A 24,129-nucleotide genomic window follows, 5' to 3' on the forward strand; every position below is an offset into this window, starting at 1 on the left:
TTTAAATTGATTCGCTTATTTGTTTTATTTACCTTTGTTTTAGTTATTTTTTCAATAAGACTTGTTTGATATTTTTCACATTCATTATGTTTTCCATTTATATACCAAGACTGAGATTTTCTCCACTCTTTAGTTTGATTAATACTTAGTTTAACCATTTATATATTGCGAAAAAACGCGGTAGCCCTTAAAAACCCTAACCCATCTTCCCATCGTTAAAACACAATCTATTCTATTCACTCTATCATACAATATCCATATGGAACACAATCTATTCCATTATCTAAAATAAATCTCTTATCATCAAAGGCTCCTAATGCCTTTTTATTTACTTCTTCACTATATATGTTATGTTTATAACTTCTTATTGTATTCATTTTCCTATATTCTTCTTTCTTATTCATCAAACAATTATAATAATTTCTAAAAGTTATTGATTTCTTTATTACATATTTCTTTATTCCCTTTAACCTCTTATCAATCTGATCACCATACTTATAAGCATATGCCTTTGCTCTCAATCCAATAAACTCACTCATTACTTTTCCACCCAACTCATCCTTAAACTTACCAATAACCTTTTCATTCTTTTTGGAAAATAACTCACTCTTCTTGCTGAAATTACTTGTATCATATACTCCAATATTTTTCTTCATATCTTCATAAACATCATCAGTTTTTATATCTAGGATAAAACTATCAGTGTCCATATACAACAATGAAACATTTTCACCATACTCTTTCTTTAAGTCATTATACCAATAATCATACATCAATATCTTTGATAAATCAAGAACTGCTGTTCCAATATAAATTGGTTTATCCATTACAATACTTTCCTTTTTCATATGAATTGCAGAAAAGTTCTCTGAAAAAACCTCTTCTCTCTCAAAACTTGGTTTATTTATCAATCTCGAAGCTTCTTTCCAAGGTGTTGCGAATCTAATGTTTTGCCTGTTTCTAACAATTTCCATAGTCTTTCCAAATACAGCATTATTCATTAATTTATAAAAGTCCCCTTCAAATTTTACTTTTGTATTTGCTCTCATATCTGTATTGAATTGAATATACTTTTTCACCCAAGGACTTTGTTTAAATTTTAAAACTCTATGAATTTTAGCTACTCTCAATCCTTCTCTCAAAAACTGTTTTAAGCTTCTCTGATGCAAAACATATCCCTCTTTATCATAGAATGTTGTTAATAACTTTTCTGTTGATTTACCTTTAATATTAAAACTTTTATGATTATCACTTAACCATTCTTTCTTTGGGGTTTCTTTCTCACATGCAAAAGGAAGATCTTTATGCTTATTATGAAGATCACTCGGGTACCTCAAATCAACTTCAAAATAATAACCTTCTTCTTCCTCATTCAATTCCTCTTGAGAAGAAATAACAATATTCATCAAAGCCTTTTCATAATCCTTTTCTTCCACCCACTCGAATTTACCATAAGGCAGAGATTGAGACATTGCCCATCCATACAAATTATTAGCATCAAAATACATCAAATAATTACTATCTTTTTCACTATCATAATTTGGAAGATATTTATTATTTGCTTTAGCATATCTTTTTGAACATACTTGTGATATTCCACCTCTCTTGGACTTCTCAATCATCAAAAGCATATCAACATCACTGATTAAATCTATATCTTGTTTTGTCATTTTCAACATTGCACTCCAAGCTAAACCAGGAGCTGTGAAATAGTGGGCAGGATCTAATCCATAACAATTTTTATTATGACAGAGTGATCTAAAAGCTTCAAACACATCAGCTAACAATAAAACATCTGTTTTTAGATATAAATCATGACATTCTCCAAGGTTCTTTATCTTAAATATTTTCCATATTTCTTGTGCGTGTTTATATTCCTTATCACTTATCTCTTCTTCATAAAGGTTATTATAGAAACTTTCTTTTGATGAAAGTTGTGTTTCTTTAAATCTCATAAATGAATCCATATAATCATAAGGATAAATTCCCTTATTGTAAGAATTTTCTCTTTACTTTGAATTTCATTCCTTGTTTGAATTTCCTCTCTCGTAAGAATTCCTTCTTTAATCAGAATTTCATCTTTAATCAGAATTTCCTCTTAAGTTAGAATTTCATTCATTGTTTGAATTTTCTTTATAATTAGAATTTCATCTTCAGTTAGAATTTCATCATTAATTTCCTCATTAATTAGAATTTCCTCTTTACTTTGAATTCTCTCTTTAATCTGAATTTCCTCTTTAGTGAGAATTTCCTCTTTTGGAAAGAATGAATTAAGATTTGGAAAAGAGTCCGTGGAGCTTAGATTCGATGCAAGGTAGGCTAGTGGTGTTGCAATAAACTTGTAAGAATCTAGAAACCTAATACGAGTTAAAGGTTTTGTGAATATCATTTTTGTAAATGAAATATGCTTTTGACTTGTGTTTGTTATGGCAGAAATATTCCCTGGTGTTTTTGAAAGTTCATTTATAAATAGATGTGTATCATAATTGGTGCTGTTGTGAAGAAAGACTGGAATAAAAGAAGGTAATTTATAATTAAGATTACAACAGGAATGAGCGGGACCTCTATATTTACCAGTAAGATGACAATGATCCCTAACTTTAGACTCCTTAAATTCCCCCTCACAAATATGACAGATATTGTTCTTTCTAAATTCTAATTTTTCTTCTTTGGTTAATTTCATCGGTTCATTTGTTTCTTTCATTAATTTAGTGAGTCTTATACAATCCTTTTCTAATCGTTTTACAAACTCTTGTGAAGCTTTTTTTCCACGATAATGTTCAAGTTTGTTATACTTTTCTCCAACAGATGATTTGATATAATAACAGAAACCACAAGGAATATGTTTTTGATATTTATTTGTATATGATTCTTTTGGATTAGGAGAAGCAGTATTAATCTTTTTAAGGATACACTCAAAATCAGCGTATATCACAAATGGGTGCATGATAGATTTATTATAATCTTCAAAAGAAATCTTTTCACCAGGCATTGTAATTACAGCTGATTTATGATTACTACAATATTTTGAATGTTGTTCTAATCGTTCTTTTGTATGAAATGAATTAAGACATCGCTTACAAGGATATATTTTGTTTGCTGTTCTGAATACCTGAGAAGAGATTAATCTTGATAAATTATTGATGTATGTGTAATGTGAATTCTTTCCAACACTAAAATATAAAAGATCAATGTGTGTTTCTTCATTTTTATAGTTGTTTGAAATTTTTAATATTTGAACTTTGTTTGTATCCGTTAATCCATATACATTAATAGAAAGATTATTCTTTTTCTCAAATTTAGGAATATCTGTTAGTGGCATTGGGAATTTAAAATCTTTAATGTCCAAGGTATTCTCATATTTCATATATTGTTTTACTCTTTCTGAATTACATTTTGGTGGATGAAAGTGAGCAAGAACAGACCAGAGAAAACATTTATTATCATTGTTCTTAATATTAACAACTGCCTTCTTTAGTTTTATTTCTTTTGGTAATTCAATATAAGAAGCTTTAAGAGGGTTTGATTTTAGAATGTGTATATCTAAAAAGATGATTTTTTAAATATTGAATCCACTTTCTACCACTGTATTATCAACATCCTCCTCTTGTCTTGATAGTTCTTCATAAACCCCACTATTCAAAAAATCTTGAAATGATGTTATAAAATGAAGATCTGTTCTCATATAAGGAGTTTGTTCTTCATCTTGTCTTTTCATATTCATTTTCACTCCCATATAAAACTTTAAAGTTTTCATTTCTTTTAATGTCTTTTTAATACATTTTTCAACATCAGGTTTCACTATTTCAATTGATTCAGCTATTGATGATGGACCGGGTTCTCCAAATTGAAAAATCCTTATTTTTATATGCCCTTTAAATGCCCCATCAGTGTTTTCAATATAATAGTCTCCCTTACTTTAAACTCATTTTTCTTGTGTTTTTGTGATTGAAGATGTCTGTTATAACTACTCTTCAAAACATCCTTTGAGATGTCATTCAGATATCACAATGTTTTCTTTCCAACTCAAGAGGAGATATTTTATGAAATAGATTAAATGTGTGTTTGTTGGTTCGGAGGTGTTTTCTATAATGTTTATATTTGTGATTACAAACATCGCAGTATGTTGTATTCACCATATTTATATAATAAATCTTTGCTTAAACTAAAATTTTCTTGATGAAAATTTCGTTTATTTTACAGGTGAATCTGTGCTTAAAACCATTTTATCCTCCAACTTTTTCACTTAATAAATACAATGTTTCAAGACACAAAAGACAAGTTTCAATCAATCTCTTCATTTGTTAAAGATACTGAGAAATATGTCAAGGATGTAAAATTGAACAAAGATAAATATAACAACTATTGGATAAAAACTATTATGGTAAATAATACGAGTTCTTCAATTTCCTTCAGTGGAAGGGCTTTTAGTATACCTGGTAGAACATCAATTAAAGTATCTCTAACAAAAGTTTCTCCTCTCCTTCTAGTAATATATTCAAAACTAGAAAAAGCAATGAAACAAGAAAAAGTATCAAAAAACAAAAACCTTATGGATGAAGCTTTAGAAAGAAAAGATAAGACCATCTGTAATATGCAAGGAGAAATTTGTATTTTTTTCAACAACCCTAAAGATGTAAATCCTGATGAAATAAAGGATGTTAATATATCAGGTGAAATGACATTTCGTTCAATAGTAATTAACGATCATTTTAAAATTACCTTTAATTTAAAAAATGTTGTCGTTGAATCTGATAATGAAAAAAAGTATATCGATATCGATGGTAATATTATTAAATATGAGTCAATATACAACTGAAAGTATAGATGAATTTCAGTTTAAGTAAAGTTTTACTTTATAAATATGCTAGACTTTCCTGATTCTCCATATGACAAATTTGAGAATTGTCCTGCGTGTGAAAGACGGGGATTAAACAGAGTCAAAAGCCTATAAACAATGTATATTCTGTGATTATCTTCTAATTAATGATAATAAAAAATATAAAAAGGAAAATAATTCTTTTAGATTACACCAAAAATGAATTACTTTACAAGATTGATTAGAGAAATGAATGTAAAGTATGAGGGTGATAACACACCTTTCCTTACAAGGGAAGAAACTGAACGTATAAGAGAAATGTTCAAAGGATTGTTGTTATATATTATTCATGGATGTAATTTTCAGGGAAATATCAACACAAGATATTGTATAAATAAAATAATGGATTATCTTGAAATTAAACCTGAACTTAGGATAAAATATATAGTTTCTAAAAAAGCCAATAATAAATTAAATAACCTGTTTTCCAAATATATAAATGAATGATTTTTTACCTATTTGGGAAAATAAGATAAAATTTAACAACCATAAAAATCTTCCAAATTCATTAAGATGTCTCATAGTTGGTTCAAGTGGATGTGGAAAAACCTGCTTACTTTTAAAAATGCTCCTCACTCCCAACTTTTTAGATTATGATAATTTAATAATTTTCACAAAGTCGAGTTTTCAACCAGAGTATCAACTACTCTCACAAGGTTTTAATGCTGGTCTTCAAAAAGAAGATATAATCGGTTTATTTAAACGTCAAAAAAACTAAATGATTATAACATTGAAGATATAATTCAACTATTTTGTGATACACAGAGATGTAAAAAGAAATCAAATCCTATAACTTGTATTCTTCGTGATAATACGGATGATATACCGTCTCCCCAAGATTTGAATAAATCAAAAAAGAACCTCGTTATCTTTGATGATTGTGTTAATGAGAGAAACCAAACGGTAATGGACAGCTACTACACAAGAGGGAGACATTCTTCTTGTAATTGTATTTATCTTAGTCAATCGTACTTTCAACTTCCTCGTCGTTCCATCAGAAACAATGCTAATACTTTTATTTTATTCAAGTTAAATTCAATAGATATCAATAATTTTTGGAGAGATAATTGTTCTACATTATGTAGTAAAAAGAAATTTGAGGATTACATGAAGCACACGACTGAAAAATATAAATATATTGTTGTGAAACAAGATGAGATATTAAGGGATATATTTTTTGTTTTATAAACAATTACATATATAAATGACAACTATTATTATAAATCTTGTGGGTAAATCTGCTTCTGGAAAAAAACTTTCATAAATCAAGGTTCTTGTGTAGTACAAATGAGAATATTGTAAATTTACTTAAAAAACACCCCGTGATACGCATTGTATCAACAACAACTAGAGCAATAAGACCTGGAGAAGTAAAAGGTGAAGATTATCACTATATTTCATTGGAGGAACATATGCGATTGAGGAATGAAGGACAAATATTTGAGGAGGTTTCTCTTGGTACAACAAAATATTCACATTGTAAGAGTGAGTTAAGGAAACTAAAATCTGGTGGTGTTGGGATATTAGAAACTAATCCAGAAGGAACGAGACAAATTATTAAATATCTGAGCGGAGTGAAGATTTTATCATTCGGTTTTAATGTTGATGAAGAAACTCAACGCAAACGTATGAAAAGCAGAGATGCAAGTATTAGTGAAGAAGAAATTACAACTCGCATTAATGTTAATAAAGAATTTGATGAAATATTTAAAGAAAAGGATTCATTTGAACACATCTACTTGAATGATGAAGAAAAGGAAAATTTCCCTGTTGATCTTTACATTTCATTAAATGATATTTTACAATAAATAAATGGATGCAAAAGAAAGAGCAAGAAGATTTAAGGAACATCAAGAGTTGGTTTCAAAAGTTGTTTCAAAGATCTTATACAAGCTTACCTAACGGATAGGCGCCAGCACTCTCAGACACACACTCAGACAAAGTAAACCCAATTGTGAAAGGGACTTTTGCAGCCAGGGAGGGAGGGAGTAGAGGTTACAGTTTCTCGGTACCTGAACGTTTCGGGGGAGGGATGCTCCGTGGTGCGGCACCCGACAATGATTGAGTTGTTCGGCCACAACCGTACGTGTGGAGATCGGGTCTGCAGGAGGAGCTCAAGTGGAGAAGAGTGGAGTCCAAAGGGGGGGGGCAAGATGATCAGCAGGCAGGACCAGGCAAGAGGCCATTCGTCGGGGTGGTGAGGTCGGAGATAAGGAACAGAAAGCGGGACCAGACAGGAGGCTTGGTTGAGAAGCAAGAGGTGATTCGACGTCATGTCGGCGGAGACAAGTGGCAGGAACACTCACTCTCAATGACTCCTTCTCTCCTTCAATTCTCCTTACTCCTTCTTCAATACTCAAAAACCTCTCTGAATTCTCCTTCCAACCAACTTGCAATTCTCTTCCCAACCAACCAACGACACGGAGGTCCGCGCTTTTTAGAACCCGGAGGTCGGGGAGGAGCCTTGCCGAAACCTGATGTCATAGTCCGAGCCGACCATGCCGATTGGACCGGCCCTTCACGTGGTCTGCCTTTCTGGGCTGGGTTTGAGCCAGACTCCGGTATAGTCCGCTCATGCCGCGCATGTCTGGCCTTTAGCAGGTGGATGGTGGTGCAGCTTTAGCGTTTGTCCAGCCGAACGTCGGGATTTTGCCTCTGAAAAACGAGTCGCTGGGTAGACCGTGGTACGCTGTGGCCAGCGAAACGAGGGTAGCAAGTGAGATGAAGGCACCATGGATCGTAAAAGGAGGGAATAAAATAAAAGGGGAAAATGATTTAATAACCTAACTAATAGCCCATCGCAACACACTCCCTTGTCTTTCCACTCGACAAAAGGTAGGGACCTAACAACACGTATATTAATGGAATAACTGACTCAGGACAACTGTATGTTGTATGCATACGGTTCTGAGAACCGTAACAATATACTTGATAATGGATCATCACATACTGATGATTGTTTTATAATTGATAGATGTAGTGTAAGAAGTCTTTTCTTTCTTGGTTGGCAAGTTAAATTAAATAAAACTGTCTGAAGGCAGCCGACTTTGCTCGGCACCAGAGAGGCATGATAATACTTAATTCTAATTAATGAATGCATATAATATGCTGAATAACAATTTGTAAGGGAGTAAAACTTTAGGGATCACATGATATTATTGCATAGCATCAAGGTTTCCTGAATACATGGCATTGTTATGAAGCATACATTATGCAATAGTCGTGAAGGGGGAGGGCTGAGAATCAATGCAAACGTACTGTCCGATAAAGCTTGAAAGTGCTCGGGGATAAACCACAGGAATTTGCTGAAACAAAGAGTGTTGACTGGATAACACATCTTTTATTTACCCCGAAGGCAATACCATGTCTTTGAAAACATTTTGTTTGTCTCTTATCAGAATGTGGTCATCTGGGGTTAGTCAACCTACCTGCATATGGGTTGATCGCCCTCCCCATTGACTCTTCTCTATATCAGAAACTCTGTTTGAAAAACAAGCCAGAGTGGTATTTGGTTGTCCTCTCTCCATGCACATGTGTTATTAAATGATTCAACTCTCACTGTGACTGGTGTAACTTGATCGAGGTTTTGAGTTTTCCACCACACTATGAAGATAATCACGTGTATCTCACTCAATCCAAACAAAACTCGTCTGTGCCTTCCAACTAAAGAACAAAAAATGCAGACCGAAAGTTGGACATGTGGAATGGAACCAGGCTAGAGCACTATACAAATCCTGTGCATCTTGGGGTGAACCCTGGATGGTCCATGATGTACAAAGTCCATATCAGCAAAGTGAAAGCAAAGTCAGTACCCAAAACGCATGCATCAGCAAGTTGGTGCATTCAAAGTGGGGAACCAACCCAACAGGCAACAACAATTCGATCAACAGTACTTGCCCTCTGCTTTTCCATGGTGGATATAGTGGCATCAAGCCCTTATCTGTCACTAGGATTTTTGGAGTCGTAGTATTGTCTGTTCGAAGGTTATCAGACACAGAAACAAATGAGGAGTTGTGTTCACACAGAAGCCTTTGGCTGTTTATTGGAAATCCAAAGCTCCGAAGAAGCTCCCAAGGGATAAAACTCTGGATGGCTCTGAGGCTCTGAAGCTCCGTGAAACACTTTTATTCCTCCTGTCTCGACAGAAAGTGCTTGTACGCAAAATAGCACTTAGCCCGCAGTACAAGCCTCTCTAAGCAGATGGCCTTGTGGTTCATTCTGAACACCACAATACAGTGTCACTTTGCAATGCAGGATTAGCTTCACAGTGCAATGTAAACTTTGCAGGGTGCTGTAAGCTATGCAGAGTCCTTGACCTTTACACTTCACAGGGCCCCATAAGCTTTACATCAAGCCAGTCCCAGTGAGAAAAGGGTCCACAACAAACAACCACCCAGATAGCCTTGCCCAGGACATCTGCCAAGATAACTCAACTCAGAACATCCGTCCAACTCGCTCTGCCAAGAACCTCCAATCAGACTGTTTAAACTAAAAGGCATGTGGCTAAAAAACAGATGACACTTCACTCATCTACAAATGTCATGACTGGCATTATAGCGGAATATGCATGCCTAGTTTGGAAACAATCAGCCCAAGTCAAGAAGCTGCACCCGGTCCTGATCTCAGGCTGTTGTTACATAACTGGATCTCTGAAACCCACCAACCCAGGTTGCTGGTCGTACACAATCTGATATTATGAGGGCAGTAGCAAGCCAGATAGAACACTTTAGAGTTTAGACTATCATAGGATAGACACCCTTTTCTTGGGCCATCCAGTAATCCCTCCACACTTAAATATCACAGGATCTCCTGATCATCAGTCCATTCACTTAGAGCTGGCCTCTAAAGGCCCGGTCACACCTTGACGTTTTAGACAACGTATGCCGATTTTTGAATTTTTTTTCTAAAACGCTGGCACATGTTGAATACGTTATGGGTAAGTTTTGATAACATTGAGAGCACGCTGAAAAACACTGCCATACGTCGTTGTACGTTGGCTTTAAACGTTGTACTTTTTGGTTGTCCTCAAATTTTTTCATGCTTGAAATTTCACGACGTATGCCGGCGTATGACTCACACGTTCCGCTACGCTGGCCACAAGTTGTATGCACGGTCTGCGATCGTTGACAGACGTCAACACATGCTACTTGTAAGTTAATCATAAGTTGAGACATGCCGAGGTAATGTTTAGCGTACCCGAAACTTATTTCTAACCTATGATTAACGTGTTGTTGGCACGTTACGCGATCGTTGCCACACATCGACAGACGTTACTTTTAAGTTACTCATAGGCTGAAAGACGTCGGTATAATGGATCGTCCTTGCATCAGCGTCCACGGCCACGGCCAGGACACTTATTTGCAGCATTCTTCAAACTTTTCTTCGGCATGACGAGGATGTTCACACTTCGATGTCTAGCTTGGCTATGATTCCAATTGTCCATCGGCAGCGTCTATTTAAAATAGTCGAGTTTGAGCGTTTTAACACGTTCAGAAGAAACGCTTCAAATTTCCAAACCCCAGCGTCAAAAAACAAAGGCGAGTGACAGCAATTTAAATCGTTCATTGTAAACAATGAAAATAGCTGAGTGGTACCGTTTAAAAGTCGTTGAGTGTAAAAAGAATCCAATTGTTGAGCACAAGCGTCTACTTTCAATAGTGGGGTTTGAGCGATTTAGCACGTTCAATAGAAACGATTAAAATTTCCGAGCGCCAGCGTCAAAAAACAAAGGCGAGTGACAGCAATTTAAATCGTTCATTGTAAACAATGAAAATAGCTGAGTGGTACCGTTTAAAAGTCGTTGAGTGTAAAAAAAATCCAATTGTTGAGCACAAGCGTCTACTTTCAATAGTGGAGATGCAGCCATTTAAATCGTTGAGTTTATCATTTAAATCGTTAAATCGTTAAACGCAAGGATGATCCATCATAACCCACACCCTCCCCCTCACACTCACCTACTACTGCCAACATGAATAAACTACTACTAATACTAATACTGATACTGATACTGTTACTGCTGACATGGACATCGACTCAAAAAGGACTCGAAAACACTGTTGGGTTCCCCTTTTATGAGCAGCATTTTTATATACCAATTCCCAAAACCGCTGGGAACACGTCTTTATATGGCAGTTGTAAGCTAGAAACACGTTAATTTATTTTTTTGTCGACCGGAAGACGTCATTGGAATACGTCTACATACGTCGATGTGTGTTGGGACTACGTAAAGAATTGGTTCAAAGCACGTCAAACATAAGTTAGAAATAAGTTTCGCGTAAAAAAAGACATTACCGCGACGTGTTTCGACTTATGAGTAGCTTATAAGTAGCCTTTGTGGACGTGTGTAAGCGTCCACATATCGTGTGTAAAACTTATCCCCATCGCATGCGGAACGTGTGTCATACGCCGAGTACGTCGTAAAATTTTGAACATGTTTAAAATTTCTTGACGTACTCTACTTACTACGACGTATGATAGCGTGCTTTAGCGTTCTACTCACGTATACCAAACTTACTCATACCGTATTTGACGTGCCCCAACGTTTTAGACACATTTTTCTTTGGTCGGCATACGCTGGCAAGATCGCCAAGGTGTGACCGCGATGTTGACACTTCCATTTCTACGGCAGTTATGATTCGAATCGTTGTGCGTCAGCCTTTTAATAGGCTACGTCACGACATCGTCGGCGATGCGTGCAACGCGCTATGCCTAAGTTAGACTATCGTTGGGCATCGGTTGTGTAGGCTGACAACAGGTTCAGCATTCGTTGGTATAAGTTATCTATAACACAACGAAACGTTCTGTGTCCATTACCAATGCGTTATACATAAGACCAAGTCGCTATGAATACGTCCGAATCTTTAAAAAAAAACATCAAAAGTTCAACGTAAGCCAGCGTTTTAGATACATTTTAATACGTTGCCATCGCTGGCTAAAACGTCAAGGTGTGACCGGGCCTTAAAGATGAGCAAATGAACATTGATCCAACAGAAAAACTCTCACCAAGCACTTATCAACCAAGGACAACCCAGCGCAACCTGAAACAACTTCATGCTGGAGTTGGGAGGTGTAAGGCAAATATGCTGAGATTGGGATACAGTAAATATGATGTCAACTATGAGTGCAATCTTGGACCCCAGACTATGGACCATGTAATAAGATGTGGCATGTAAGATGAGGCATGTTCGTCAAAGGATCTGGCAGAGGCTAATGATAGAGCCCTTAAGTATTCCAGCAATGGCAGGCAGTTGTGTGATGCCACGAGATGAATGAATGAAACAACTGACATTTTTGGTTTGTCAGTTCTGAAGGACAGGATGAAAAACAAGTCTTACTCATGAAATCTAGTGTTGATCTGCATCGACAGACAAGTATAACAATGGATGGAATCAACATAAGACATCGATTGAGGTATGTTAACTGCACTGGGAAGCAAGGAGAAACTGACATTTTGGACTTTAACCCTTTGGTGGAAAAAAAGAGGGAAGTCCAGGTGTTCCATAGTTATGCATATACATAGTTATGTGATAGTCAGGAATAGACTCATAATGCCATTGTGGTACATGTAGTACACACTCTAAGGGTTACAGAGGAGTGTGTACTATATGTACTACAATGACATTATGAGACATTGCTTTTCTTTTATATTAATTACAAGGACATTCGTAGATAATGGGCAAATCAATACAATGCAAGTATATTGAGTGTGAACCTGGATTACCAACATCATGAGATACGTTCTGATGGGAACACCAACAGATTACTGGAATAGATCCTCAACAGACTTGAATGCAGCACAGGTGTGATGGGCCTAAAGTGGCCTTCATTCTTATATTCATTTTGTATTCACCAGTAATCCCTTTCCTTGCACGTTTTATTATTTGCTTTTTCTTACAACTTCACCTATTGGAGTTCAAAGATAGGTTTAACCACTTGGTGAGTAAGAGTTTAAAACAATTAAAAGAAAGTAATAGTTTAATTGCAGCCAAAATGATTCATCGTACTACATTGACACCTTGGCTGTGGAAGAGCCCTTGTCAAAGGCTTCAAGTAACATGATTATTTGGTGAATGTAATTTACATGTTTATTTTCCCCCCATTTACCTTGGACAAGGTATGTGTTGATGCACAGGCTGAGGTCGAGGCCACACACTCATGAGTCTGCATACACCAATGGCAGTCCCAGCGGTTATCCAGACAAGTGGTGCACCTGTTGAGAGCACTTAGGTTTCACACACTCCCTGATTTACACCAAACAAGCCAATCTTCTTTCACACTCTCATAGAGAATTGCACTCACGGAGTTTTGTCCTTCACAGTCGTGAAGTCAGAACAACGATAAAACGTGATATTTGCCGTAAATACCGTCACAAATATCCCATCAATTTTCACTTCAACAAACAGCTGTTCTCGAGAAGGTTCTGGGGAGAATGAAACAAACACAGATTGTTTTCCAGAAACAAGATGGAAAGAAAAATCCATCAAAAACTTTGATGCAAGCTGAACACTGACTTTTCTTGGAGAAGGGAAAGCAGGAAGCTGTGCCATGGCTGGACTGAAAGACCACCTGTGCAGGCTTTCCCATCATTCGGCATTGCATGTGCAAACGAGTCATGCAGGGCAGCTTCCCAGAGAAGGTAAGCTCCAAGTTCTGTGTGGAGGGAGCCAGGATTGAGGACAATTTATAACATACCATGAGATCATGTTCTGTTGGGTACTCAAATTAAACATACAGGTGTTCTTATTCCATACAGGTGCTTTTTTTAACATCATGATTTTTTTAACATACAGGTGCTAAAGGCATTGTGTTAATATTGATCAATGAATGCAATACTAGATGAAAACCACCAACAGTGGAGGCCAAGTTAATGGAGGTTCATTGAATCTGATGAATTTCCCCAAAACTGCAAGCATTTGAAGCACACAAACGATCAAAAATGTTTTGACATGAGATGTTGAGCAGACATTATTTGACACGTTACTGTCATGTCATTGTCACCAAGAGACAGATAAGCCAGTGTGATTACAGATCACCACCATTTCATTTAAGCAGCCATCTTAGATCTCCCTACACCCTTGTTATCGTTGTTGTTGTTTTTGTTTCTCCTCCTCCCCTATCCCCCATCATTATTCAAATGTATCCAAACTCAATAAATCTGTTATCATGACATCCCTTTCCCACTTGAATAGCAAATCTGTACACGAGTTTACTATTCAATCATGGAACATACTCAAACTTTCAAATTTCCCAAAAACACATACACGCCATTAAATTGAACATTTCACCTATTGCTACAATCTCAACTGTGTTCATTCTTCATAGACGAATTGAAATCTCTCAAAATCATTGTATTTTCTTGGCATTCTCTTCTCATGATGTGGTCGACCTGGAGGATGAAGTAGCAATGATGCATTCTTCTGACCTCGCATTGTATGTTGATCTGGCGATACCTTTTGATCTTGCATTTTCCCTGCCGTGTCAACCTATGGAAATCTGATAGGTAGTTCAGCTACCTCATCAGTCTCTGCATCACTACGTGCCCCATCTCCCCGCGTTGCCATCTATTGCTCTGTGATCGGTCAATCTAATGCTGGAACACAGCATATCTCAAAATTCCCCACATCAGGAACATTCTGACGTCAAACTTATTCACATGTGAAGGGTTTCTTTCATACCAAACCCCATCTGGCAACTGTACTGTCACCTTGCTTACAGCCTTGAAAACAACAGTGTCAAGTTTTTTTGGGGGGATTCTCTCGTCTTAGCAACACAGTATCTCCCGGCAGTACAACAGACTCTTTAGCATGGCGTCAATGATCAGCATACAGCTTAGCTGATCCCTTGTTCTCAGCATCCTTGTCTCAAACCACCGAGTCAGAAAGACATCCTTCAGCTCAGGCATCGTGGTGCAGGTTTTCCTTCCAAACAACGGTTCTGCTGGGCTCTTCCCTGTGGTAGAATGAGGCGCTGCCTTGTATGCCACAACATATGACAACATTGCTTCATTGCAGTGCCTCCCTTCAGCTTGCGCAATCTTCATACACTTCTCTAGACACTGGTTATGGCATTCTACTCCACCATTTTTGCCTGTGGTCACTTTGGAGTCACAAGATGGTGGTAAATGCCCATAGCTTCCATGAAATTCGTAAATGTCTGTGCAATGAATTGTAGTCCATTGTTGGAATAATGAGTGGCTGGTATACCATGCCTCATGAAAATCTCTGTTAATACTGCCACCAGTTTCTATGCTGCAGTGAACCTCATGATTACATACTCGTAGTCAGGTCAGGTCAGGTATGGGAGCATGTGCCAGAACAGCACGTCGCTGCGTCCACTTTCCGCCGGTACTCCAGGGGCCTCCGTCTGGCCATCCCCCAGGCAGATGCCAGGCCCATCCCCATCTCCTTGAGATGATGGTCAACCTGTTGCAACCATGAGGCACGTGGTCGACCCACTGGCCTCCTCCACTCATGAGACTCCCTCGCTGAGAGAATCTGGTGAGCAGGATCAGAGTCAGGAAAACGAGCCACATGTCCATACAGCCGCAACTGACGCTCACGGACTATGCAGGTAACAAATCTCATCCGAGTCTCTCTCAGCAACCGCTCGTTGGACACAAAATCCGACCAGCGATAGCCAAGGATTCTCCGAAGACACCTGGTACCAAAGGAATTAAGTCTCCATCTCAGATCCTTGGTCAGAGTCCAAGTCTCGCACCCATAGAGCAAGACTGGAAGTACCAAGGACCTGAAGACTCGGACTTTCGTCCTCCCGCACAGGTACCGGCAACGCCACACCCCATGATCCAGTGAATCCATGACTCCCCAGGCCCGACCCAGACGTCTATTGACCTCTAACTCGCAGCCAGCAGAGACATGAATATCACTGCCAAGGTAAGTGAATCTCTCCACGACCTCAACATCCTCACCACAAACAGACACAGACAGGACAGCAGCATCCAAGATGTCACCGAAAGCCTGGATCTTAGTTTTGACCCAAGAAACCCGTAATCCCAACGGCTCCGACTCCTCATTCAGCACCTCGAGGGCCCCCAAGAGGATGTCTAAAGTCTCCGCAAAGATGACTGCATCATCTGCAAAGTCAAGGTCCGAGATCTTGACATTCCCAAATGACGCACCGCAACTTGATCTCTCTGACATCCTCCCTATAATCCAGTCCATACAAGTGCTGAAAAGTGTGGGGGCAAGTACACATCCCTGACGAACTCCAGTAACAACTGGAAATAAGTCAGAGATGGTACCACCACACTTCACAGCACTCTTCTATGCCACACTCGAGTCTGTGGTTGATCAGTGCCCCAGACGAGATACACTTCTAGTCTTGGGGGACTTCAATGCATCGACTGGAACTGATAGGGACGGTTATGAGATGTGTGTTGGTCCCCATGGGTCAGGAACTATGAACCAGAATAGCACTAAGTTCCTTGACTTTGCAAGAAGTCATGGACTTAGGGTGGCTGGTTCATGGTTTCAGCGCCCACAAGTAGTCATGACTGTAATAGTCAATCACAACCATAATTGACTCTCCAGATAGGAGCCAAACTAAAAGGATTACAGCTACAGTCATTGCAAAAAATATGAGCACCCTTGCACTTTTTTCAAATAACACACAATTTTCTCTAAAAATAAGTTGAAATTGACAAAAGTATTTGCTCTCCACAATTCTTTATTTAACTGTTAATATTGCAGAACCTTTGTTTAAATCAGAAAATAAAAAGAAATGGCATTGATAAAATTATTCACACGCTCGACTTAACATTTGGTATCACAGCCTTTGGACAAAATAACTGCAGTCAAGCACTTCCTATAGCCATGAATGCACTTCCTTCACCTCTCCACTGGCAGTTTGACTCACTCTTCTTGTGCAAACTGCTCCAGTTCTCCCAGATTTGAAAGGTGCCTTCTCCCAACTGCTGCTTTCACCCAACAAACTGTGCAAGAGTCTCCCCATCAGTCTGCATTATTTGACAGAAAACATGCTGCTGAAATATAGCATTGGTCTTCACAATATAGTGACCATTCAGTACTCTCACTGCTTCTTCATCATTCCCATTTTCTCCAGTGTCATGAAGAGTCTTGCAGGTCTCTCTCATTGCTGCACCAGCATTGAGCAATAATACTGCTCTCTGCTTCAACCGTTGGGCTTGTGACACATCATCCAAAACTAGGCCTCTGCTATCCACATACGGTTCGCACTCTTTGAGCTAAGCCCACCATCGCAACCTCACAATGCACCATCACTTGTCATATTGAATGACGTTATGCCTCGAACAGCAGACAAGTCTGGACCTCAAAATGCCATTTTGACAGTGCACACACAGTTGACATTAATCCTCATAACAAATGTCACGTCGTCATCACCAAGAGAAACAGAAACCAGTGTGATTATGGATCACCACCATAGCTTGAGGTATTCATATAATCAACCATCTTATGCCTCCTCCCAACCCTGTGTTGTTGTTGTTTTCCCCCCATGATCATTACATTATGGTAACATGTATTCAAATGTATCCAAACTCAATATAATCTGTTATCATGACAGTTACCTGGACAGTTTTGTCTATGTTGAGGTAGGCTGGATTGACTTGAAGGACAGGACACTGATCTGCTCCATCCATGACAGTAACCAAAGCACCTTGTTCATTGCTCGACAAACACTCTCTCTCCAGCACACACCTGGCCACAAGATAGGAAGTGTAATATTCATTAATTGGAAATCCATGAATAACGTAATATCCATTTCCATTGCAGGCCTTTAAGAGTGATAAAACACAAGTAACCAGTGTGCTGCCTCCCTGAGTTAGACGCTCTCTTCAAGCTCATCCATATATTTATAGTTTGATATCAACCTGGACGAGATGATCCTTGCTCTAAGATATTTTTATACACCTTTTATGTTGCTTTGATATGGCTGCAAAAAAATTTTCATCCTCATGTCTCAATTTCAATTAATTTTACATACTTTATGATTAATATTGCATATTTTATTGTTTAATTGAATGTCCCTTTGATTATTTATAAACCAGGAAGTTGCATGCTCCCTCAATGCATTGTTGTATGTTGCATAGTAGACAGGTTGGTGACCTAACTTTTTTTTTTTTTTAGCACATTTCTAATCTCTCAGCACTCGAGCCCTCCCCAACTTCTCAGAGCAATTCTTCCAGTAACTTACTCCTGGTTCTTCTAAAATCTGGACTTATTACCCATCTTCACTCTTTTGTCCCTCTTTTCTCCTGTTTGTATAACCGCCTTCCAAAGGTTGTTCAGTCGCACTTTTCAATCTAATGTTTCAGCTGGCAGTACATCATCATGTCCTGTCACCAACCATTCCTCCAGGACTTTGATCTCTTCTACCCCATTAACCATACCTACCCAAACCCTCTTGCTTACATGTAGCTCTGTTACGTCCTCTCGTGTCTCTTTTCCTTTTCATTCATTCCTTTGCTTGTTTTGTCAAACTCTAGTCCCACGGCCCACTATCAGTACATTGTCTCTTTGCTCTCTGTCACCTTGCTATTCCTTGAGCCGAGATAGCAAAAAATATCACAACAAATAACCTACAATTGAAAAGTCTTGTTGTTTCAACAAACGTCTTGAAAGGAGCTTTTGAAGCAAAGATTTGATATAATGCAACATTTCATTCGGTATGGTAAATCTAGGTTCATGGAAGAGCAAGAAAAAAAACCTTCCAAAGTTTAAACGAGAAAACATTGCAACTTGGTCTTCAAAACACAATCCTAAAATGAAAAGTGGCATCATTCAATCCCTGGAAGGGTTAGGATTAGGGTTATCTCAGTAGGTAACAATCAACTGCGAGGTACAAATGGGAAATTGAGATATCGACAGATAAAATTGAGTCCGGTATTCCGGCCATTGTAACAGATCGGTTACACTTGATACTCGTATAATGCAGAAATGTATCCTCTTGTGTTTCCTTGTGTATGTTGGTACCTGTGTGTGAAGATGCACCAGGTGCAGTATGGATCCCCTGAGGACAGGCAAGCAGAGCAAGACTTGTGTTGGCCACAACTAGCAATAGACACCCTGCTCACCTGAAGGACCCACAAAAAGAGACCAGGAATGTATTTTGTACATCCCATGTGCACTGCATTTACAACTGGTAAGGATAATTTTTAAAAACGTAGAGTTTAGAATCATTCCACTCACTAACGTGCTCAGAAAATCGAAAATAATTGGCTCGAAGGGGGAAAAAGAAAAAGAAAAAAAAAAGAGGCCATTGATATTGTTGCGGTTTTGGACCTCAAGAGAGAATGTTCTGCAGCACTTACACATATAGTAAAGCTAGTAATATCACAATATTCTGTTTTGCTTTTAAGTACATACTGTATTAATGGGAGCAGATATGCATTGCGAGTGTTTAATTAGAGATCCTATATGTGTTTTTTCCTATTCCACACACTCTCCAAATCCATTTCTCACATTACAAGAACCAGCCACAGTTCCTCTGCTAAAGTGTCATTGCTCTCCCAGCCCGCCGTTCAGAAATCTCCAGCCTAAACACTATTCACAGGTGCCCCAAACTGGACTGATCAATCAACTCAAGGGTGACAGCTCTCCAAAACTAAGGGCCAATCATCAGGAAAAAGAAAAAAAAGCCATTGATATTGTTACGTTTATGGGAGTGTGGGGGAATTGTCCATTGTTTACATAACATGGATGACGATTTCTGACGTTTAAGGTGTAAGCGTAAGAAATTCTGCGACAGCTGTGGGAACAGAAAGAGGACCTTTTTGTATTTATTTTTCATTTTCATTTCCTTTTGCTTTAAGTTCCTCCCGTATTCACTCCCTTGACTCCTCCCAGCATTTTCACTGACAGTGGTGTGCACAACCACGGCTGTGTGAAGGATTCAACTGTTTTCTTTGTGGCTGGAAGAAGGAGGGATAGAAGAGAGAAAGAAGAAGGCAGCCATTCTTTTTCTATGTGGAAATGATTCGTGCTTCATGGTGTGAGCTGCTTCAGCGTAAAATGCTCAATTATATAAAGGACCTGGTCTCAACCTGAAAAGTTGTGTTGTATAAAGGACTCGACCACACCATAAAGCTGAGTTTGACAAAAGGAGAGAGAACAGAAGAAGAAGCCAGCTGTGGTGTTCTGAATGTGTGAAGCGAGGCCAGTGACGCCTCAGTGACCGGAGCTGTGTTGCTGTCAGTGACTGCCTGCTTCAAAGCGGCTGTCCTTGAGAGTGAGGGACAGATGGAGGGAGAGTTAAGGAGAGCACTCAAAAAAAGCTGTCAGAATGACACGAGCGGGATGAACTGGCCCGTTCTCTTCTTTCCCACCAAGTGCGCTCACACCAGCGTGAATGCAACCGCCGGTGGTTCCCTTCAAACAGGCCTAAACTCCATTCCCTTCCTTATCTTCTGTCTTATTTTAATTTCCTGCAAATGTTGCATTCTTGGTTTACTTCCCATTCCTTACCCTGGGTTAGATAGAGGGTCAGTGTCTGTGTGTGTGTGTGTGTGTGTGATGTTGCGTTGGCCTTTAACAGTTTTGCAGCCTGTAGGGTTGGGCATTCACAAGCTACGCCAACAGCTCCGAGCGAGCGAGCTTTTTAAATGACATTTCAACAGAGGAAAATAACATAAAAACGCACAGCCAGAGGTTTGAAGAGGGAAAGACAACAGTTGGATTGATGTTACGGACTAGTATAACATTTAATTGTGCTTTGGTGAAGGTTATATTCACTGTTAAATTTCCTGTTAAGTCATAACAACATAAACAACACCAATAACAATAACAACACGAGAAAAAAAGGCAAGGATTTTGAAAACGGAAGGAGAATGAGATAAGGACGATGAGGAGAGAAAGGTATGGACATGTTCTCTTGAGCTGTCATGATCTGTTCGAAGCAGGGCATATCATTGAAAAATGACATACCCAAAGAAGGAGGAATCATGGATCTTCTGTATGCGAACCTGGGTGGGTTCAGCGATTCACCGATTCCTTGACCACGATTGACCAACTTCATCCCACTGTGCATTGGTCTGTGGAGATTCAGCTTCGCTTCCTATATGATATCCTGTGAGGTATTCTTCGCTGAACTCTGTTTTCTCGTGGAACCTACCTGTCGGACATTGCACTGCTGTTATCTTGGTGACGTTTTCGAAGCTGCTCCTTGTATACCCTCATTAGCATCATTTCGCCATTTTCTAGAGGGCACTCGGTTAGTTGACTGGTGCATACCTGTCTCCTGTCTCTGTCTCTTCCTGTCTCTTCTCTTCTTGACAGATGCACCTGTCTCTTCCTTATTCACCTCAAGAAGGATCTTAGGGGTTGGGAGTAGGCAGGTAGGATAGGTTAGCCAGACAAGGACAGTCGAAGGGTTAGGGACACTTGGAATTATAAAAGAAGAAAAAAAGGAAAACGAAAAAAAAAAGGCAGGAAGTCTAAATTTTGTTGTTGCAAACTAAGGGAGTGCGTGTGGACAAAGACTGGCAGAAGCGATAGGTTGGAGACAGTAGGGCAGGTCCGAGCCCGTTTCTTGATCGGCCGGCACCACCGCACTCCCTCCACAACCTCACGGGACCAGATTGAGGCCAGCCAGCTTCACATGCCGACCTCCTGTGTTTGAGCGGCATCTGCTGGTCCGCATTTGCCTCGCCATACTTTGCCTTGCCTGCCTTTGCCTTGACTCCATGCCTGCCTTGCCCTTGATTTGCATGACCCCCATGTCACCAACCATCCACGTGCGCCAGGACCATCCCAGCAAGTGTTTGCAAAGACTGCCCTGCAGGCAGCCTCACCATGGGACTGCGATCGCACAGCCCATGCATCCATCATCTTGTGTTTTGCGTCCATTTCAGTCTATCTCCATTCACTGTGCCAGGGACTGCGTGTGCAGCCCGGCTACCTGGTTCTTGCATAAAGGCCACTTCAAATGGCCTGTGGGACGGCGCATGCATGGCCTGCCGTGTTAGGGTGGGTTGCCTCCAGCAGCTGAAGACTAAAAAAAAAAAAAAAGGGGGGTTCAGTGACCAACAAAAAGGGACCTTTTGAGTAGGCCATGAAGACGCCTGACCTTCAAGCTGCTGTGCACTCACCCACACAAAATGATTGACTTTGCTGTGCCTTCTTCCCACAGATCGCAGGTCGTGGGCCATGGTTAGTGTAAATAGTAGGAAATGAACATAATTTTTAAAACCCACCTGTTTGTTTGTGTTAGTGCCGGCAATATTATTTAAGTTGTCTGAGTGAGTCTGTTAGTTTAGTTACGCAGCACGCTAGGTTATTTATTTTTGGGACATCTCTCTGCAATTCCAGCAATGTGTGTGTGTGTCTGTGTGTGTCTGTGTGTGTCTGTGTGTGTCTGTGTGTGTCTGTGTGTGTCTGTGTGTGTCTGTGTGTGTCTGTGTGTGTCTGTGTGTGTCTGTGTGTGTCTGTGTGTGTGTCTGTGTGTGTCTGTGTGTGTCTGTGTCTGTGTCTGTGTCTGTGTGTGTCTGTGTGTGTCTGTGTCTGTGTCTGTGTGTGTCTGTGTCTGTGTCTGTGTGTGTCTGTGTCTGTGTGTGTCTGTGTGTGTCTGTGTCTGTGTGTGTCTGTGTCTGTGTCTGTGTGTGTCTGTGTCTGTGTGTGTCTGTGTCTGTGTCTGTGTGTGTCTGTGTCTGTGTGTGTCTGTGTCTGTGTGTGTCTGTGTCTGTGTGTGTCTGTGTCTGTGTGTGTCTGTGTCTGTGTGTGTCTGTGTCTGTGTGTGTCTGTGTCTGTGTGTGTCTGTGTCTGTGTGTGTCTGTGTCTGTGTGTGTCTGTGTCTGTGTGTGTCTGTGTCTGTGTGTGTCTGTGTCTGTGTGTGTCTGTGTCTGTGTGTGTCTGTGTCTGTGTGTGTCTGTGTCTGTGTGTGTCTGTGTCTGTGTCTGTGTGTGTCTGTGTCTGTGTGTGTCTGTGTCTGTGTGTGTCTGTGTCTGTGTGTGTCTGTGTGTGTCTGTGTGTGTCTGTGTCTGTGTGTGTCTGTGTCTGTGTGTGTCTGTGTCTGTGTGTGTCTGTGTGTGTCTGTGTCTGTGTCTGTGTCTGTGTGTGTCTGTGTCTGTGTGTGTCTGTGTCTGTGTGTGTCTGTGTCTGTGTGTGTCTGTGTCTGTGTGTGTCTGTGTCTGTGTGTGTCTGTGTCTGTGTGTGTCTGTGTCTGTGTGTGTCTGTGTCTGTGTGTGTCTGTGTCTGTGTGTGTCTGTGTCTGTGTGTGTCTGTGTCTGTGTGTGTGTGCGTCTGTGTCTGTGTGCGTCTGTGTCTGTGTGCGTCTGTGTGCGTCTGTGTCTGTGTGTGTCTGTGTCTGTGCGCGTCTGTGTGTGCGTGTCTGTGTGTGCGTCTCTGTGTGTGTGTGTGTGTGTGTCTGTGTGTGTCTGTGTGTGTCTGTGTGTCGTGACCACTGTTTCTCGACAACCACTGGTCCGATCTAATTGAAACTTACCAGGTATATTGCTGGGGACCTGAGTATGTGCCTTTTCAAGGTTTGATATTAATCGGACAAATGGTTCCCAAGTTATGGCCATTTATTTACCAAACCAATGACAGGACACATTGCTGCGTAGGCGTGGCCGATGGGGAAAGGGCGCCTTAGTTACCAATGACAGGACACGTTGCTTGGCGTTTTGCACCCACAGTATCTAACTTCTATCTATCTATAATTCCAGCAATCTCTGTTTGTTTGCCTTTCAAAAGGTTTGAAATTAATCAGACAAGTGGTTCCCAAGTTATGGCCAAGTTAGAGCACGTTCCCCATTACGGGTTATAACGTACGGACTTCCGGATAGTGATGACTTACTGTATTATAATAATTTCTCGATTTCTTATGCGCATTTATAGATAAACACAATGCCCCAATCCAGGCGTTGTTTACGAGAGCGAAGGAACAGCCTGTGTAGTTGTTTGAAAGTATTGTTTTTGTTTTTTGCATGTACGGTCACGCACGTACGGCCACGCACGTACGGGCACGCGAGAGTGAAGAAACGGCCTGTGTGGTTGTTTCTGGAATGCGGTTTGAAAGTTTTTTTGTTTGTTTTTTTTTTTTGCACATACGGCCACGCGCGTACGGCCACGCACTAGTGTATACAAATGTCATACTCAGGGATCCGTAGGTAAAATGTACGAGGGGAAACCTACACCTGCATGCCACATGAAAATTGACGACTCAGGACGAGTCTATAAAAGGGGGGGGTAGTGTTACGAATTTGGAAGCCTTTTGCACACAGACAGTCAGCAGTCCCATAGTTCCGTTATTTTGTT

The 24,129-nt window shown here is 39.7% G+C and overlaps 1 protein-coding gene across 1 annotated transcript in view; it reads right to left on the bottom strand.

Moving 5' to 3' along the window:
• LOC147008755 (plexin-D1-like) overlaps positions 1–24,129 on the bottom strand; it is a 237,618-nt gene that overhangs the window by 128,627 nt on the left and 84,862 nt on the right. The window contains exons 5-9 of the mRNA XM_085864192.1: positions 18,850–18,950; positions 17,445–17,574; positions 13,390–13,528; positions 13,178–13,298; positions 12,983–13,088 (exon numbers count right to left, since the gene is read on the bottom strand). Coding sequence (XP_085720318.1) covers positions 12,983–13,088; positions 13,178–13,298; positions 13,390–13,528; positions 17,445–17,574; positions 18,850–18,950 — 597 coding nt within the window. The remainder of the gene's footprint in view (positions 1–12,982; positions 13,089–13,177; positions 13,299–13,389; positions 13,529–17,444; positions 17,575–18,849; positions 18,951–24,129) is intronic.

The sequence above is a fragment of the Eptatretus burgeri genome, chromosome 18 (genome assembly GCF_056783735.1).
Source record: "Eptatretus burgeri isolate ZD-2024b chromosome 18, Ebu_testis_v1, whole genome shotgun sequence".
NCBI classification, from domain to species: Eukaryota; Metazoa; Chordata; class Myxini; order Myxiniformes; family Myxinidae; genus Eptatretus; species Eptatretus burgeri.